At 42.6% G+C, this 18,762-nt stretch overlaps 1 protein-coding gene across 1 annotated transcript in view; it reads left to right on the plus strand.

Moving 5' to 3' along the window:
* Positions 1-18,762, plus strand: part of PLEKHM3 (pleckstrin homology domain containing M3) — a 196,805-nt gene that overhangs the window by 161,547 nt on the left and 16,496 nt on the right. Inside the window, exon 7 of the mRNA XM_075528977.1 lies at positions 2,094-2,251. Coding sequence (XP_075385092.1) covers positions 2,094-2,251 — 158 coding nt within the window. The remainder of the gene's footprint in view (positions 1-2,093; positions 2,252-18,762) is intronic.

Here is an 18,762-nt window from a genome sequence, read left to right on the forward strand (position 1 = left end):
ATTGATTTCTTAATTGATTGAGCTCTGTTTACACTGAGCATGGGGTGGGTGCTAGGGGAGTTTTCCTGTAACATTCTTTACAGGGGCAGATCCTGGCATAGTGATACAAAGGGAGCATTGAGATACCAAATATATGATGGTTCTGAGACCCCTTTCATTGGACACCCACTAAGCCAGGAGTCTCACCAAAGGTCCAACGACCACCAACTTATAATGACCCGATACAGCATTCCCAAGGCTGTAAATCTGTAGGGGAGCAGATAGCCTCATCTTTCTCTCTCAGAGCCATTGATGGGTTAGAACTATTGACCTTGTGATTAGCAATCCAGCACCGGATAGCACCACTAGGGCTCCTATGTTACTGTTTAAAAATTCTCAACTCACTGCCATGGAGTCTATTCCAGCCTATAACAACCGTGGGGCTATTTCATTGCAGAACATATCATTACATTCTTTGTAGTCTTATTTTTGTATTATTCATTACTGTTCTTGATGCATTTTGACATTGTAACTTTTCCTTAGATAAAGTTTAGTACATGTCCCTCGTGCATTATTTTTATGTTAACACGGGTAAGAAAGTATCCAGCTATTTCTAAAATAAAATAAACTTTTTTCTTTAAAAAAAACTTAGCAGGTGATAATGCAAGCAAAATAAAGACCAGTTTTATCCTGTTCGTCTGTGAGCTGCTGGAGTGTTTGAAACCTATTCAGTATTAGTAAAGGGAAGAGAGATCTGAGTGTCCATGCGTCCCAAGTTCATGGATGTTAGTAGGGCCAACTCATGAGGTAAACACGTAAGCTAAGCCAATGCCAGGGCCTCGGGGAATGCCTGTCTCCATCCTACCCTCTCCCTCCTCGGAGGAAAAGAGCAGGCAGCCCATCATCATGGTGGCATTTAGGCCTGGTTTTGCACTTTGAACTTTGTACTCACCAAAAGCAGGAAATAACAGTAATAAATGTCTACATGTCCTCTGTGTTCACTGAGGGAAGTGATAATTCTCTAAACAAGATTCTACATGAACACCCACCCTGTGTTTGGAGTCCACCTGGAGAAATCCACTGCACCTCTCTGCGCCCGCACCGTCCCTGTAGCCCTGAGAGCAGGAGGCCTCCAGCCTTGGTGTTCAGTCCCTTACAGCACAACGCCGAAGCCGAGGGCCTCAAAAGGACCTTCAGCAAGCAGGTGGCGGCTGCGCCCGGTGATGCCGTCAGAAGGAGTGACACCTAAATGACTGTCCATAAAAATGCTGTGCCCTGTGTCAGCCGAAATGTGTTCTTTTCTATTAAAGCATCCCTTTGGTCAGTCATAGCAACAAAAACATTTTCCATCTGCAAGGCCAAAATAGTTGTGTTAGTTTACTGTTTGAACCGTCTAATGTACTGTGGTCCGAACTGACACTAGTGTCCAGTCACAATGGTGCTTCAAATCACGTGGTTTTGTCTGCACATGCGCCAAAAATGGACTATTTTCTTTGATACTGATGTTTCAAAAATCTTTGATCTTTTCAAATTTTCTGAGGTTTCAGTAATCAATATTGTGCTAATTAGTATTTGTGACCCTGTATCAATACCTTTTTTGTATCTATCAAGTAGTAATTAAAGGAAAGAGAAAACCTTTTAAAACTGTTCCATTGCTAATCATGTCATAACTATAATGTGATTCCACGTAGAAATATTTCACAAAACCATCCTGTTGTTTTCCTGTTATCTATGAAGCACTCCGTTTAAGCCCTTTAAAACTGTGGGTGTCACGTTAGTAGTAGACTTGACGCTGAACGCTAGTGAGCACCCTGTTTGCTCTGGGAAGGGAGGAGAGGCATGGTGGGGCAGAGTAGCGCAGTTACTGCACTGGGAGCCACCAACCGTAGCAAGGCCATGGCCAGGATCTTCACTTTTCCACTCTCCAATGGTGTAGACCAGAGAATTCTTTCAGAGCTAAAGTATTCTGTTTTTGCTTTCTCAGAATTGCTGAGAAATTATAATGAGAGGTTTTCCTGTTGTGTGCAGGAAAGGGATTCCTGCCTGTCTTCCTGCATCTGCAAGACGTCTGTGCTCAATGAATTTGCTTCCCTGTCCCATTTCTCTTTCTGCAGGTGATCGAGGGAAAGCTGGCTCCATTCTTGAGCAAGGTCATTAAATTTGCCACCTCCCACGTGTATAGCTGCAGTCTGTGCAGCCAGAAGGGGTTCATCTGCGAAATCTGTAACAATGGAGAGATCCTCTACCCCTTTGAGGATATTTCAACAAGCAGGTACAGAATATCTTGTCTCATAAAAGAACACTTGAATATGTCACATGCAGTTTTATTTGGTGAAGACAGGCCCACTTTTACCCAAGTGCTGTCTCTCTGGTCTCTTAGTCTGATTCAGGTACCCATTATCCTTGGAGACTATTCTTTACCCCTATGGTTTCTTATCCTTAACTCCAGCCTTTGGCTCGCTGGATCTTTTTCCAGAATGAGGTAACAGGATTGAAAAGGAATGTACCCTAGCTCTGACATTTTAGCTAACAAACAGCGTTCAGATTCATTTGTAGAATGAAGATTAGGGAAGAAGAATTTTCCTAACCTTTTCCGGCCCAAGTGAGAGCCGGTGGGAAATGGTCATCACAGAGAAAGGCCAAGAGCGGATGGACCTGGAGGAAGAAGACGAGAGAACGCACCGACCGCTGTCTGGATCACACATGCTTGTCTTTGCAGATGCGCTGCAGTGGGGGGGGGTGGTGAAGGTTTTGAGACCCAAGGGAGAGAAAAATGGGCATTTGTGTGGGATTCTTCTTCTAACCAAAGTAATATTTGGATATCATCACATCCATTGATTGATGAACCACCACCACCAACACCACCACCCCCATCAATTTAAGAGTTGGGTTTGCTGTTGATTTTCTTGAATCCCAAAATGACATGTATCACTTTTCCTTTCCCCCCAGAGGCATAATAGAAATCCCCACTGTCCATGTGTATGTGCACTGGAATCTTTGGGCATGAATATCACGGCTCATTTCCCACCCTGCCGGGCTCACTTACACTGTGGTCAGAACAGAAGGTGAGGCATAAAGCCAGGGAGGGCTGAAACATGTAGGGGAGAATGAAGACTTTGGAGCTGACTCAGAAGTCTTGGCCCCTTTTAAAGCCAAGGACTATTTGTAAACATCCAGGAGCTTGGATTGGCAGTACACACCGAAAGCCAGACACATCAGCATGTGTACCCAACATCAGTCTCGGCTCTCCTTAGTACAAGTACTTGGTCCATGGCTAGAGATGTAGACACACCTCTTCAAAATGCATCCCACACAAAAACCTGTACACCGATGTTTCTCCTAAACTGAAACACAAACCCACTGCCACTGAGTCAATCCAGACTCATAGTGACCCTATAGGACCGAGTAGAACTACTCCCTAGGCTTTCTGAGACGGTACCTCTCTATGGGAACAGACAGCCTCATTTTGCTCCTACAACACAACTGATGGATTAGAACTGCCAACCTTACTGTTTGCAACCCAACCCATAACCCACAGAACCACCAGGATTCCCGAGTTGTTTGAAAAGATCAGCAAAACGGGCAAACCCTGAGATCGGCAAAACGGGCAAACCCTTAGATCAATGGTCCAATAACTTAAGAGAGAAAACTCAAATTAGCGAAAGCAAGAATGAAAGAAGGTATATTAAAAAAACTTTATTACAATAATTTAGACAAGTTAAATACTATAGACAAATTCTCAGGAAGACAGAAATTATCAAAATTAATTCATGAAGAAATATAAATATGTGTAGACCTATAACAAGTTGAGGAATTTAATTTAAAATATTAACTTAAACTTAAATTTTAAATATTTCAATTTAAACTAATTTTAAAAATCTTCCTATAAAGAAAAATCCAGGCCCGATGGCTTCACTAGAGAATTCTGTTGAATATTTTAAGAAATTATACCAATTTTTCAAACTTTTCCAGAAAATGCAAGAGTTGAGAACATTTCTCACTCACTATATGAATCAGTACTACCCATACACCAAAGCCAGATAAAAACATAACAAGAACACTGCAAACTAATATCCTTATAAGCAGAGACATGAAAATCTGTAAATAGTAGGAAACCATTTTAGCCACAGATAAAATTATTATATGTCCTGACCAAGTAAGCTTTATTGTAGGACCACATGGTTAGTTTAGCATACAAAAAGTAATTAATATGCTATTAATAAAATTAAGACAAAACTCAACAATTCTCTAGAGATACATACATTTGACCCAATTTTTTAATAACACGAATAACAATGAGTACAAGGAAGGAGAAAATGTTCCAAACCTAATTGTTGATGTGATTGAACTATTTAATGGTATGATATATGTTAAAAACAAAAGAGCATTTGATCAAATTCCAACACCCATTCATGAAAGGAAAACACCTTAATAATGAGAAAAAGAAGGAAACTTACTCCAACCTGAGAAAGGGCATTGTTTACAAAACCTACAGCCAGCATCACACTTGACGGAGAAAGACTGAATGTTTTCCCTGTAAAACTAGGAACAAGGCAGCTGTGTCTGCTCTCGCCTTTCTCTGACATGGTAGGAGTTCTAAGCAGTAAGCAGGGCAGAAAGTGAAAGTAAAGGCACTCTGATCCAAAAAGAAATATAAAATCGCCTTTAATCACAGATGACACAACCTTTTATGTTAAAAATCCTAAGGAATTCACACCAAAAAAAGGAAACTAAGGGCTGGCAGCAATAGCTACACAAGCATTAAACACAGCCTACTTCCTAGACGGAAAACCTCAAATTAGAAGACCTCAGTTCTTATTACCTGATACAGAATGTCTAGTTTTCAACCAAAAATTACCAGGCATGCTAAAGGCAAGAAAACACAGTCTGGAGAGACAAAGTACTTGGTAGAACCAGACCCAGATAGGACACAGACTCTAGAACTAGTACAAAACTTAAAATAATTTTAATTCAAATATCGAAGACTCAGAAAGTACCAAGCAGGCCAATACCAAAAAACCTTTACCTGGGTGTATCATATTCAAATTGCAGCAGATCAAAATTAACTCTAAATGAACTTGAAATTGAGCTTAGATTCCAGTAGAAGACTCAAAGTCTAAAACTTGTAAAAGATGACGTAGGATGAAATCTAATGGATCTTTATTTGATGATAAAATGTTTTTGCATTGTTTCCTTCTTCAGAATTGTGGTAAAATATATTTGGCATGAAATTTGCTATTTTAACAATTAATAAGTGTACAATTCACTTGCATTAATTATTTATAATATTGTACAACTATTACCATGCTTGTTTGTTTACTCCATCCCAAACAGGAACTCTGTACCCATTAAATAATCACTCCTACTTTCTACCCCTTCCAGCCCCTGAGAACATCAAATCTGCTTTCTATAAAACTTCTATTCTAGCTATTTCATAAGAATCATACAAAACTTGGTCTTTTGTGCCTGGCTTATTTCACATAGTTTAATGTTTTTGTATTTCATTCATGTTGTAGCAGATATTAAAATGTCATTCCTTTTTATGGCCTATTGTATGTATCTATCCCGTTTTGTTTATTCATCTCTTGAGAGACACAGCTGTTTTAACTTTCTTGGCTATTGTGAATAATGTGCTCAGATACCTGGTTAAGCCCTAGCCTACAATCATTTGGCCTAGATACCTAGAAATTGCAGGGGTTTTGATACAGTTATAAATATACAATGAAAACCCCAATCTAAGAATGAGAAATAATAAAACATGATTTTATTCAAATTGGAAACTTCCGTTTACTTTAGCTACTCTATATTCAAGAGCAAATTTCAGCCTTCTCCAACATTCACTTTGATCATTTCTTTCTTCCTTCTCTTTGTAATGCACTTTCGCTTTCTTCCTGCATGACGTTCTTGACGGTGTCACGCCACAGCTCGTTGGGTCTAAGGTCAGTAGTGTCGCCGCTGCTCAGGTGGCGTGTAAATTCAGGTGGGGTCTAGTCAAAGTTGTATTTTGGCTCTTGTTTACATTTTCTTTGACTTTAACCTGAACTTGCATCTAAATAATTGATGGCCTGTTCCATAGTTAGCCCCGTTCTTGTTATGACTGATGATAGTGACCTTCTCCCTTATCTCTTCCCACAGAGATGATCAATTTGATGCCTTAGTATTCCATTTGGCAAGATGCACCTAAACAGTTGTGATTTATGTTGTTGAAAAAGGTATTTGCAATGTAGAAGTCATTGGTCTTGAAAATCCTACCATGTGATTTCCAGTTTTCTTTCTATCACCATGGCCATATTTTCCAACTATTCCGCTTTGCATCCAACTTTCTCATTCCAATCACCAGTAATTAAAAATGCATCTTGATTGCATGTTTGGTCAACTTCAGATTGAAGAAGTTGGTAAAATTCTTTCTCAATTTGAATAACAGATATTACCTGGTCTTCTTTGTAGGCATATAGATGCTATCCTAGCACAGACAACATTGTACTTTTTAAAACAAAATCATTTTATTGGGGCTCATACAACTCTTATCACATACATCAATTGAGTAAATCACCCTTATACTTTCATTCTCAAAATTCACCTTCCGCTTGGGTTCCTGGAATCAGCTCATTTTCCTCTTTTAACATTGTACTTCTACACAGATCTTGGAATAGTCTTCTTGATGATAAAATGCAATGCCATTCTTCTTGATTTTGTCATTCCTGACATAGTAATCCACCTGATTGTCCAATTCAAAATGGCCAATACCTGTCCATTTCAGCTCATGAATGCTTAGGATCTTGATCTTTATGCATTCCGTTTCATTTCTGGCCACTTCCAATTTGCCTGTATTTATACTTTAAAAACTCGACGTTCTGCTTATTCTCCTCATTTTAAGTAATAACAACGAAGGCCCAGAAAGTGTTGCTCACCCACATCATTAAAGCTGGCTCTCTCTTGAGGAGCCAGCTTCTTCCCAGTTATGTGTGAACATCATCTAACCTGAAGGGTCATCTTCTGGCGTGCTGTCAGACTCTGTTGGGGTGCTCTGCATAAAAACTTTCGTGGCTAATCCCTCGAAAGTGGACTGCCTATCTCTTCATCCTAATTTGTTCTTAGTCTGAAGCTTCCATTGAAACCCGTTCTCCATGGGTGATCCTGCTAGTACTTAAAGTTCTGGGTGTATCGCTTCCAGCATCACAGCCGCATGCAAGTCACCACACTATGACAGACTGACCCACCTATTAGAGTAGCTAAAATTGGGGAGGGGCACGATATGCTAATACTAAATGCTGGCGAGAATGCAGAGCAATTCATTCATGGTAGGAATGTAAAATGATACCATCCCTTTGGAAATTTGGCGGTTTCTCTCCCCTCCCCACCCCCTCCACAAAGCTCTCTGTAAAGATTCATTTTTGGAGTGGTGTTGCCAAGCCTTTCTTCCTAGTCTTTCTTAGTCTGGAGTTCTGCTGAAACTTCTTGAGCATCCGAGCAAGCTGTAAGCCTCCACTGGAAATCCTGTGGAGCAGAATTACTCTGTCCTATAGGGTTACTGTCAATCGGCGTGGGCGCAATGGGTTAAGATAACTGGTTCTAGGCAGAAGAACTGGATGTTCACAACAAAGGGAACACATTCATGGGTTCACAAGGACCCTTACTCAGCGGAAAAGAATGTGTAGCTGTTTAAGATCCTCTTGTCTTTCTCTTGGTCAGAGGTGGTTCTCTAAGCTTGTCTGAGTCACTAGCCCTGACCAGACTTCTTGGAATTCCAAGTGGATGAGACTTTTTAAGAACCCATTAAGTTCTCTCTTTGTGTTCAATTTCTAGTTAAATACTAGGAGAAGTTTATATAAGTCTGTGGGAAATGATGGGGTCCCTGGCTAATGCAAACAATTAAGCCCTCAGTCACTAACTAACCACAGAGTTAGTCATTGGAACCTGCTCAGAGCCACTGTAGGGGCAGGCCAAGGCCAAAGGTCTCAGCCTACAAAGCCAGTGGAGCCGTTCTGCTCGGCACCCTCAGATACACCTTGCTCAATGAAACAGAACACTGCCCAGTCTTGCACCATCCCACTCCAATCCATAGGGTTCTCAGTGGTTAATTTTTGTAGTGGGGTTGCCAACCCTTTTTTCCTAGTCTATCTTAGTCTGGAGTTCTGCTGAAACGTATTGAGCATCAGAGCAAGCTGCAAGCCTCCACTGACAGATGGACAGTGGCTGCACGTGAAATGGATTGGCGGAACTTGCTTCAGTTCCCCTACATGACAGGGAAAATTCTGAGGACCCATGTAATCGGGTTTCAGAATGCAGAGCCCAGCTTGTGATAGCCTAGCCTCTCCTTCCTTCAGAAGATCATGTGGAAAGCTTTACCTTAAGCTCTTGTTTCCTCTCAAACACAAATGAAATACTTCTCTCTCCCTAACCTACATAATAAAACACTCATATCCAAAGTGAAGTATTTCTAATATAATAGGAAGGCCCCTAATCACAAAGCCACTTTACTGAAGCCTAATCCAGCAAAAACCGAAGGAAGAAGCTCAAGCTACACTGAAAGCTGTAACCAACAACAAGGCTCCAGGAACTGATGGAATACCGATGGAAATGTTTCAACTAGGTGATGAAGAACTGGAAGCACTCACTAGTCTGTGCCAGAAAATGCAGAAGTAGCTGTTTGGCCGAGTGACTGGAGGAGATCCATATTCGCATCGTATCCATTCTCAAGAAAGGCGACCCGACGAAATGCTCAAATTATACAACAGTATCATTAATGTCACATGCAAGTTAAACCTTGCTGAAGGTCATCTGACAATGATTATTGCAGTAGATTGACGGAGCTACTAGAGGTCCAGGCGAGAGTCAAAACAGGACATGGGACAAAGGATATCATTACTGATGTCAGAAGGACCTTGGCTGGAAGTAGAGAACACCAGAAAGATGTTATTTTGTGTTTCATTCACTATGCAAAGGCATTAACTGTGTGGATCGTAACAAACTATGGATAACCTTGGAAGAAGGGGGATTCCAGAACAGTTCATTGTATTTATGTGGAACCTGTAGAGGGATCAAGAGGAAGTTGTTTGGACAGAATCAGGGGATGCTGCATCATTTCAAATCAGAGAGGTGCGCATCAAAGTTGTATCCTCTCGTCGTACGTGTTCACTCTGCATGCTGAGCGAGTCCTGAGAGGAGCTGGGTTATATATGAAGAAGAGTGCAGCAGCAGGATGGGAAGAAGGCTCGCAAACCACCTTGACACGCAGGTGACACAACCGTGCCTACGGAAAGTGTGGAGGGCTGGAAGCACTTGCTGATGGAGAGCAAAGATGGTAACTTTCAGTGTTGATTACAACTGAAGAGAAAGAAGACTGACATCCTTATAACTGGACCAATACATGACATCACGATAAACAGAAGAAAAGATCGAAGTTGGCAAGGATTTTATCCTTTCTTGGATCCAGAATCAATGCTCATGGAAGAAGCAGTCAAGGGACCAAATCACTCGTTGTGTTGGGTAAAGCTACTGCACGAGACCTCTTTCAAGTGTTGAAAAGCAAGGGTGTTACTTTGAAGACTAAGGTATGCCTGATGCTAGCTATGGTACTTTCAATCATCCCATGCTTATGAAAGTTGGACACTGAATAAGAAAAACCCAAGAAGACTCAATGCACACGAATTATGGTACTGGTAAGGAATGCTGAAAGGACTATGGACTGCCAAAAACAAACAAACACCTGTCTCAGAAGAAGCACAGCCAGGAAGTTCCTTAGAGATGAGGGTGACAACACTTTGCCTAGCTTACTTTGGACATGTCAGGCGAGACCAGCTCCTGGAGGAGGACGTCATGTTTAGTAAAGTAGAGAGGCAACAAAAGGAAAGGCCTTCAACAAGATAGAGTGGCACAGCGACTGCAACAGTGTCACAGCGACCCAAGCATGAGAACAGCTGTGAGCATGGCACAGGACAGGGCAGTGTTTGCTGTCGTACATAGAATCTATGAGTTGAAATCACCTCAATGGCACCGAACAGCAGTCCAGCATTTATCGCCCTGGAAGGCTAGAACCAAGGCGCAGGGTTTGATGAGAAGCATTCTGCTAAAGCAATGATGGAATTGCACATCCTAAAGAAAAAGAAATGACAAACTATGCTGTCTGAGGCTAAGCTCTCCAGAGGGGGTAAAAGAGTGACTCATCAAACTGGAGGTTTCTCCTGACTCATGTGGCTGCAGGGCTGACAAGCTCAAGGTCAGTAGGTAAGGTAGTCGCCATTGGTTCAGTTGCCAGGAATCAGATGTCAGATGAGGATGAACTGGATGTAAGATCCAGAGAACACAAATGCCAGCAAGCTTTGCCAAAAATCCCTTACATACAGGATGCACACCATTCCTTTGAGAAAAATCCTCTTGCACCGTATTGGCTGATCAGATCACACATGGGGGTGACTATATTACAGGCAAAATGGAGACTATTTACTGTGTTGGACAGGGTTCTCTAGCGAAGCAAGGACAGGATGCTTATGATTTTATATATATTTATATAGATTGATATATACTACATAAGAAATAAACAGCTAATTAGTCTATAGAGCAGTACAGATGGCTCAGTGCAACTCATTTCCACGAGACAGCTAACACACTAGCGGTCCTTCAAGTCATGAGGGCCACCAGGTGCAAGTCAAGGAAGCAGACAGCTGAGTCCCCTCTAGAGCAATTCAGGCAATCCAGCCACAGGCAGCAAACAGCAAAGCAGGTCACCAACAGTCAGCCAGATGACAGGGTCCAACAGTCCCAAGCTCAAGCGATATATACTCCAGTAGCATGGCAAAGCAGGTCTTGAAGGAACCTCAAACTACAGTGACACAGTCCACGGGTTGGGTGTCCCACAGGTAGTGTCGCTCACAAGTTGAGGTAGAAAACCAGCTAGAGCAGCTACACACTGGTCTGATCATCAACGAGCAAAAGACCAGAAAGGCGAGCCTTGCTGAGCCATTTATCTTCTGCCCTTCAATTAAACTTCCCTTCAGTTAATCCCACATGTGTTCATTGGCTAGGTTGGCACAATAAACCTATCACAATTACATTATTACATAACTGCCAAACCACTGTGAATCATGGCCCAGCCAGTTAACCAACAACTTTAAGAATAAGAAATGAGTCCTAACTTTTTTAAAGTTTTATTGACATATAATTCACATATCATACAAGTCAATAGCTCAGACATATCAAGAAGAGTGGTATAATCATCACCACAGTTTTATAAACTTTTCTTCATTCTTTTATTCATCTCCCCATCACCCCTAACCTTCCTTGATAAATTCCCAGGAAACCATTAGTTCAGTCACTGTCACTGTAGGTTTACCAGACCCTGGATTTCATATACAGAAAACACATTTTTTTAAAACTAACAACAATAGTAAAGTAAAACAGATTTTTAAAAACTTCAATCGAAAACAAAACAAAATATTAAAAACGAGGACAAATTTAAGATGGCTCATAAACAAGCTCAAATGATAAGGTGCTAAAATTTTTTAATCATACCGTTTATTGATTGTCCTGTGGTAAGTGCTTTTTTAAAAATCATTTTATTGGGCCCTCACACAGCTCTTATCATGATACATATATACATCCATGTGTCAAGCACATTTGTACATTTGTTGCCATCATCATTTTCAAAACATTTGCTTTCTACTTGAGCCCTTGAGCTCCTCACCTTTCCCCTCCCTCCCTTGCCCTCCTTCCCTCATGAACCCTTGATAATTTAGAAATAATTATTATATTTTCATGTCTTACACTGACTGATGTCTTTCTTCACCCACTTTTCTGTTGTCCATCCCCCAGGGAGAGGGTTATATGTAGATCATTGGGATCGGTTCCCCCTTCTTCCCCCCAACCTCCCCTTACCCTCCTATACTCTCATTATTAGTCCTGAGGGGCTTATCTGTCCTGGATTCCCTGTGTTTCCAGCTCTTATCAGCATGTACCAGTGACCATACTCTGGTCTAGCCGGATTTGTAAGGTGGAATTGGGATCATGATAGTGGGGACAGGGGAGGAAGCATTTAGGAACTAGAGGAAAGTTGTATGTTTCATCAGTGCTATACTGCACCCTGACTGGCTTGTCTCTTCCTTGTGACCCATCTGTAAGGGGATGTCCAATTGTCTACAGATGGGCATTCAATCTCCACTCTGCACTCCCACTCATTCACATTGATATGATCTTTTGTTTTGGGTCTTCTATGCCTGATACCTGGTCCCATAGACACCTCATGATCACACAGCCTGGTGTGCTTCTTCCATGTGGACTTTGTTGCTTCTGAGCTAGATGGCTACTTGTTTATCTTCAAGCCTTTAAAGCCCCAGATGCTATATCTTTGGATAGCCGGGTACCATCAGCTTTCTTCACCACATTTGAAGGTGCCAAATTTTAAGCTACCGGTAACTGCATCTGCAGTCATCTACTTCCCAGTGCACTCTGCATGAGAGCAGGGCTCTTCACAGTCCTGGTCCATGGTCAGCAGAGATTCACCAGGGGAACATCTTCACGTTTTTTTTAACTGAAACAACTTTAAAGTGGTCCTAAGGGTAAATCAAATTATAAAATATTACATTTTAACCTAACTACATCTGCCATGATCGACTTTACAATGCTCTCTGTCTGGATAACGAGCCTACTCACAAGCCTCAGAGCCCTGACTTTGAAGAATTACAAGTCAGATCATTAGGTTGATTTGCTGTAAGACTTTAGGGAAGTATGAATATAAAATATACTAGGAATATAGAAATATAAAACAATAAATTAAAAGCAAAAGAGGAGTCAGCTAAATTCGCACATTAAAATTACTCAAAACCTATATCTAGAAAAAAATTAACATTATCCTTCTACCTAGCTTTCCTGCTGACATTTTCTCTATTACTCTATCTTCTCTTGTTCCTAAGAACACTCTCCTAATGCTGCTAGAGAAATCACCCAGCTTTCAGCATTGCAGTGTAGATGCCCTTCTTGAATCTTGAAATGCTTCATGATTACATGTACATAAACACCTCATCTTAAAAACACTCAGGCTGCATTTTAACATGAGCCTCTCAGAGGAAACCAGCTAGCAAAACTCAGTTCTATCCTTTCTGCCTCAATCCATTGGCTCTTTGTTGTAGTAGTTGTTGTTGTTGTTGTTGTTGTTGTTATTTTAACGTGCCACCCAAACCATCCCCACACTTTGTCCAAAATGGAAAACTTTGCAATTCGAGCTTGTCTGTACTCTCTGCCATTCTCAGCTGGACTTAGATAGGAGGGTCCCACAGTGGAACACTATTCTGCCATAAGAGAAACTGAGTTCTCCTGTGTACTAGGCATGCCATTGATGTCTTGAAAACATTTTTCTCCATGAAATAAGCCAGACACAAAAGGACAAAGCCTGTAGGATCCCACTGAAATGAAATATCTAACATAGGCAAATGCATAGGGACAGAAGAGATGGGTGGTTACCAGGGGCTTGGGCAAGTGTGTACTAGGAAGTAATGGGAACTGAGTTGCAGTTTGAAATGATGAAAGGGTTTTGGAAATAAATAAGTTTGGGTAATAATTGCATAAAATAAGATGATGATATGCCTGCTGTACATACAATCAACATTCTATACAGATTTGTTTTTTGCTGCAGCTTTTTCCAAATGTACTTGCTTTCATCTGGGTACTGACAACGCTTTTTAAATAACTCACTGCCGTGGGGTCTACTGCAACACGCAGTGGCCCAGATAGAATACGCCCTAGGGTTGAACTGCCAGCCTTTGGGTTAGCAGTCCAATGCTTACTCAGTGGTGCCATCAGGGCGCTCTGTAAAAAAATACAGTGGTTAGCTACAGAATTTAAAATACTTGCAAAGATGGAGCTGCATAGAAAAACCTGGAAGTAATACTACAGCAATCAGGTATTTCCGTGGTGGGAATATCGGCCTGTCCTGGTCAACAGCACCCACCGGCTGCAGGAAAGGCAGTCCAGGAGCTGTTATTCCCAGCTTAGACAACTGCAGCTCGGTGGTTCTTCTTCCCAATGGGACACTTGTTTTATAAAGTGGCGCACTGGGGTGGGGGGTGGGGGCGTTTGTGCAGCACTTGCCAGTTTTTCTTTGCGGAAGGTTAGTTGGCCAGTCTTCCTTTCCTCTGAAGAACAACGATTTTACTCCAGACCTTGACCTTAGCAACCAGACTCTTACCTGGTAACTCCACATCCAACCTGCACGAAAACACATCTCCGAGGCCTCTCTCTGAAGAATAAACATTAGCCTCTGGGAAGGGTCAGACAAGTGAGTTCCTAACAGAGCTTAGCCTGTGTTTTTTCATCTTTCCAGGCCATTTTGTCAGGTTAACGTACAAAAAAAAACAAAACAAGGCCACGCAAAGGACCTCGTGCAAGCCCCATCTGACTGAACTCCAGAAATGTCTGCCTAGTGCTGAAGGACGCACTTGACCTTTTGAATTGGTCTTTGTCGTTTTGCATTTCATTGCAGTTCATACCGCCCAACCCCTGACACCGGAGCTTGTTGGGGCATGGACTTTTTCTTTACCTTGGCGGTGCCTGCCTTTCTGTATGCTTCGTGTACAAATGAAGCTTCAAATGGGTAATTGTAGTCAAGCCATATAAAGTTTCCTTCAAAAGAGAAAAGGGCCCGGTTTATTATAAAACGTAGAATTATCTCTTCCCTTAGGAGATCCTGGAACACGGGATTTTCTCTCAGCAGGACTCCAGCAGCCCAGGAAGCACCCGCTCTGCTTCCCTGCTTCCCTCCAACAGCCGGCCTATTCCAACAGGGATCTCGGGGAAAGGGTGGAGGCTGACTATGGCCTGAAGTTATCGCTTACGAAGTATCGCCGACTGACTTAGAAAATCATCTAACCCCAGCCACCTTACAAAGACTCCACTCTTCTCTTGGGAGTCAGTTGAAGTTTTTCATTTTTGGAAGGAGAATTCTGTATGTAGGATAGGATAGAATGTCTCTCTCTCTCTCTCTCTCTCTCTCTCTCTCTCTCTCTCTCTCTCTCCCTCCTTCCCTCCTTCCCTCCCTCCCTCCCTCTTCCCCCCTCCCCCCCCTCTCTCTCCTCTTTTGGAAGGAGGGAAGAGAAATCAAACTGCAGGGATGGAACGAGGCCCTGTTCAGAAGCTGCTCCTATCTAGCCAGCCGTGGTTTACATCTGTCTTGCACAAGGAGGGTGAATACCTGGATTATGCCCTCATCTGGACTGGAATACACACACATTACATACCCTCTTCGCACTAATCAGCCTGACACATTCCTTTGTTGGTAAATGGTTCCAAAACAAACAGTGTCAGTGCACCTAATTAGCAGGTTTGTGGGCTGTGCTTGGCAGTCTTGTGACATCCTGCTCAACAATGGAGAACAGCAGCTTTGGCTAGGCCAGGCTTAAGGGAGGGCCCAACTTCCCCCAGTGTATACACTCCTTTCTTAATGATACTTCCTTTCTGTGGCTTTTCTTGGGAAGCAGCCACTGGGGAGCATTGTAGTGAGGTGTGAGATCCTAGAAACAGCTGGAGGAAATGCTGTTTCTAGGTATGTCTATGCTCTTCATAGGGACGTCTGTGAGCGCCTGTGTGCTTTAGTCTGCTGCGTGTTCGCTCCTCTTGCTCTGGTACAGACGAGAAGCACGTGGAGGAGCGGACCTGGTGGCTCTGAAGATGGAGGTTAAGACTCCCCTGTGCTTTAGCATGAGAAGCTAGCCAGTTGAAGGTGAAGACCTTCTAAACACTGGGGGCTGGACAAAGGGACGCCCAGATAGCTCGTATAACTTGTGAGTGGCAGGAGCGGAGCGGTGACTTACCAAGATGGGATGCCGCTCTTCATGGGCCATGTCACTACTCGCTCTTACATGTATGTGTTGTTATCAGAGAAGGTTTTCCTCGCTAAACACTCTTGAGCACAACGCTAGTAATTTCTACTTTTAAACTTTGGTCAAAGAATAACTTGGGAAAGAACATTTCATCTTGGCCTGGTGGCTTCTCTATTCACATGTCACATGTTTCAGAATGTTGGCTACGCAGACAAGGTTTCGTGAAACCCTTTGTGTCAGTAAATTAAGTCACTTGATAAATCCATAGCATTCGTGAACACAGTCCTGCCTGTTGGAGCTGCCATTGTTTGGAAGTCCATTTAGTTACTGCAGTACGTGATTGTCATCTCCACCTGTATGCAGTTCTTACCAAGCTCATAGTTGAGTGCCTGCTTCATGTTGTCTCCACTGTCTCTCTGTCACTGGTTGCCTTGTCAGACAGCCTGGCTTGTTTGTGGAGAGGAGAAAATCATGATTTGACTTGTATTCTTCCTTTCTAATATACAACCAATTGGTTCACATTAAAGGAAATTTGAAATGTACACAAACGTTTAGAGGAAAGTCTTTCATGATGTATCTTTGAGGGGGTAGTACAAAATAATGACCCCCCCCAAGCTATGTATTTTTTATTTTTTAACAAAACAACCTATCACCTTCAAAGTACTCTCCATTCCACTTAATACATTTGTCAAATCTGCAATTTCATTCTTGGAAATATTTTTCAAACTCATCTGTTTGAATGGCTGACAGCATCTCCCTCGTTTTATTCTTCACCTCTTCTGTGTCCTCAAATCGCTGTCCTTTCAAGTCCCTCTTTATTAGCAGAAACAAAAAGAAGTCACACAGAGTGAGGTCAGGTGCGTGGGGCAAGAGAGACATGCTGCTTTTTGCCTAAAACTGGTACGCTGAGATGGCTGCGTGAGCAGGTGCATTGTCGTGGTGGCAAAACCAGTCCCCGTCTGCCACAAATCAGACCTTTTTTTATAGCACACTGTTATGCTATCTTTTGAGAGCTCTAAATAGTAAGCTTGACTAACAGTCTGAATAAACTCCAAATGCACTAGTCGACATTTTCGTCCTTCTGGAAGTTGAAGGACGTCCAGAAGGATGTTTGCCATCAATTGACATTTCACCTTTTTTGAAATGAGAAAACCACTCGTACACTTGAGTTTTCCCCATAGCACTGTCCTTGTAAGCTGTGTTCAACATCACACAGTGTCTGCAACACTTTTCCTGAGCAGGAAACAGAATTTCACACCTCATGCTGCTCTCTTAAATCAGCCATCACATAAAATGAGGTTCAAACGAAAACTACTTTTATGAAAAAATTCACTGTGATCAGAGAACCTTCCCAGGTGATGCCACTGGGCGCCCTAACTCAGAGTGAGTTGCTGCACACTCTGCTCACCTGGGGAGGTGGGGAGGGATGTATACTACCAAAGCTCTACCCAGTGGAGCTTTCTTCCCTTTTTTTATCCCCGTGGGGCAGGGGGTGGGGTATGTGCTTTAATAATATTAGTATCACATGAGTACATCATTGTATTCTGAGTTTTGTATCACACATGACATCAGAACCAGGAAAACAGTTGCATTAAATCTATTAAATGTTCGCACTAGGTATTGCACGGAGAAAGAAGTGTTTTTCACTGGTTCTGAAATCATTGAGCTCATGTAGTAAGTAGAGGCACCCTGTCCATGCAGTCACTGGACGAGGAATAAAGCAGACGATGTGTCGTTCCCACTAGGCCTCTCTCTCACTGAATGAACTTTGACGAGTTGCCACCTCTGGGCGCCTGCCTGCCAGGCACATGACCCTGTTCTAAGCTGTTACCAGAAAGAAGGCTCCACGGCCTAGCATTTTGTCCCTTTGATAGTTTGTGCTGGGACGTTTTCAGTGAAGTGGACACAGTAAGATACAAATCCAAATCGTGATTCTGCCGGCCCATGGAAAGAGGATAAGCGCGGGGAGGAAATGCTCTCCCCTGCGTGCCGCCAACGGCTCCAGAGCGCGCGGAGCCGATGCACAAGGTGCGTTTTATGAGTGAATGGACAACAGCTTCCTTAGCTTTTCCATTTTCCTTTGAAAACAGGTTTGAGCTAATTTCAGGAATACTTTTATTTAAGTAGATGTTGCTATTTAATGTGTATGTTGCTGTTTTGAGTAGTGGCCAGCATCCTATCATATGAATATCAGGGACAGATTTATTTTACTACACCAATGGAGACTTTACTGTCAGGGGTCAATCAGAAGGTTGAGCTTTACTAAGCTAGTTGGATAATTTCATTTTCGGAACAACTTTGAGGCGATTTGTAGTGCGCCTCTTTTTCTTCCCCAGAGGACTGCAAATAAGTAACCTGCATGCAGAGTAAGGGAGAGAAGGCAGATTTGCCTTTCCATACAAAATACGTTGACTTTTCAGACTGAGCAGTGTGTTCTGAAATGAACTGCTTTATGCTTTAGAATTATAAAAGGTAAATAATAGTTTCTTGGCTTTGTCAGAGTAGGCTAACAAAACTTTGAGACTTCTCCCATCAATCTATTGAGAGAAGCACAGTTAGTAAGATCTTTAAAAATACATCTTGGCTTGGTTTCCGTCTCCAGCATAACTTACTCAGCCCCTTTAGAATCGGCACTGGAAGCTTCTGCGCTTACTATTAACAAGCCTGTTTGTCCCTGGAGCATTCAGGACCCTCGGACAGAGGAAGGTACAGTCAAGAGAGGCTCGTGCCCCATTTACAAACGTTGCCGCTTGGACCAGAGTGCATAACCTTGTTCATCGACTGAGGATCTTAGCTGTCATCTGCTTATCATTCCCAGCCCGACCACACACACCCCATCCTCTTGGAGGCCACACTCTGGCTTGACACCACTTCTGTAGCCAGTGAGAGAGTCAGGGGCCGAGGCCAAGTGCAGGGCCCATCCTGCCTTGCCCCATCGTCAGAGCGCTAGCCCCTAAATGCGGGGACGCACAAA

This window comes from Tenrec ecaudatus, chromosome 13 (assembly GCF_050624435.1).
Source record: "Tenrec ecaudatus isolate mTenEca1 chromosome 13, mTenEca1.hap1, whole genome shotgun sequence".
Lineage (NCBI taxonomy): Eukaryota > Metazoa > Chordata > Mammalia > Afrosoricida > Tenrecidae > Tenrec > Tenrec ecaudatus.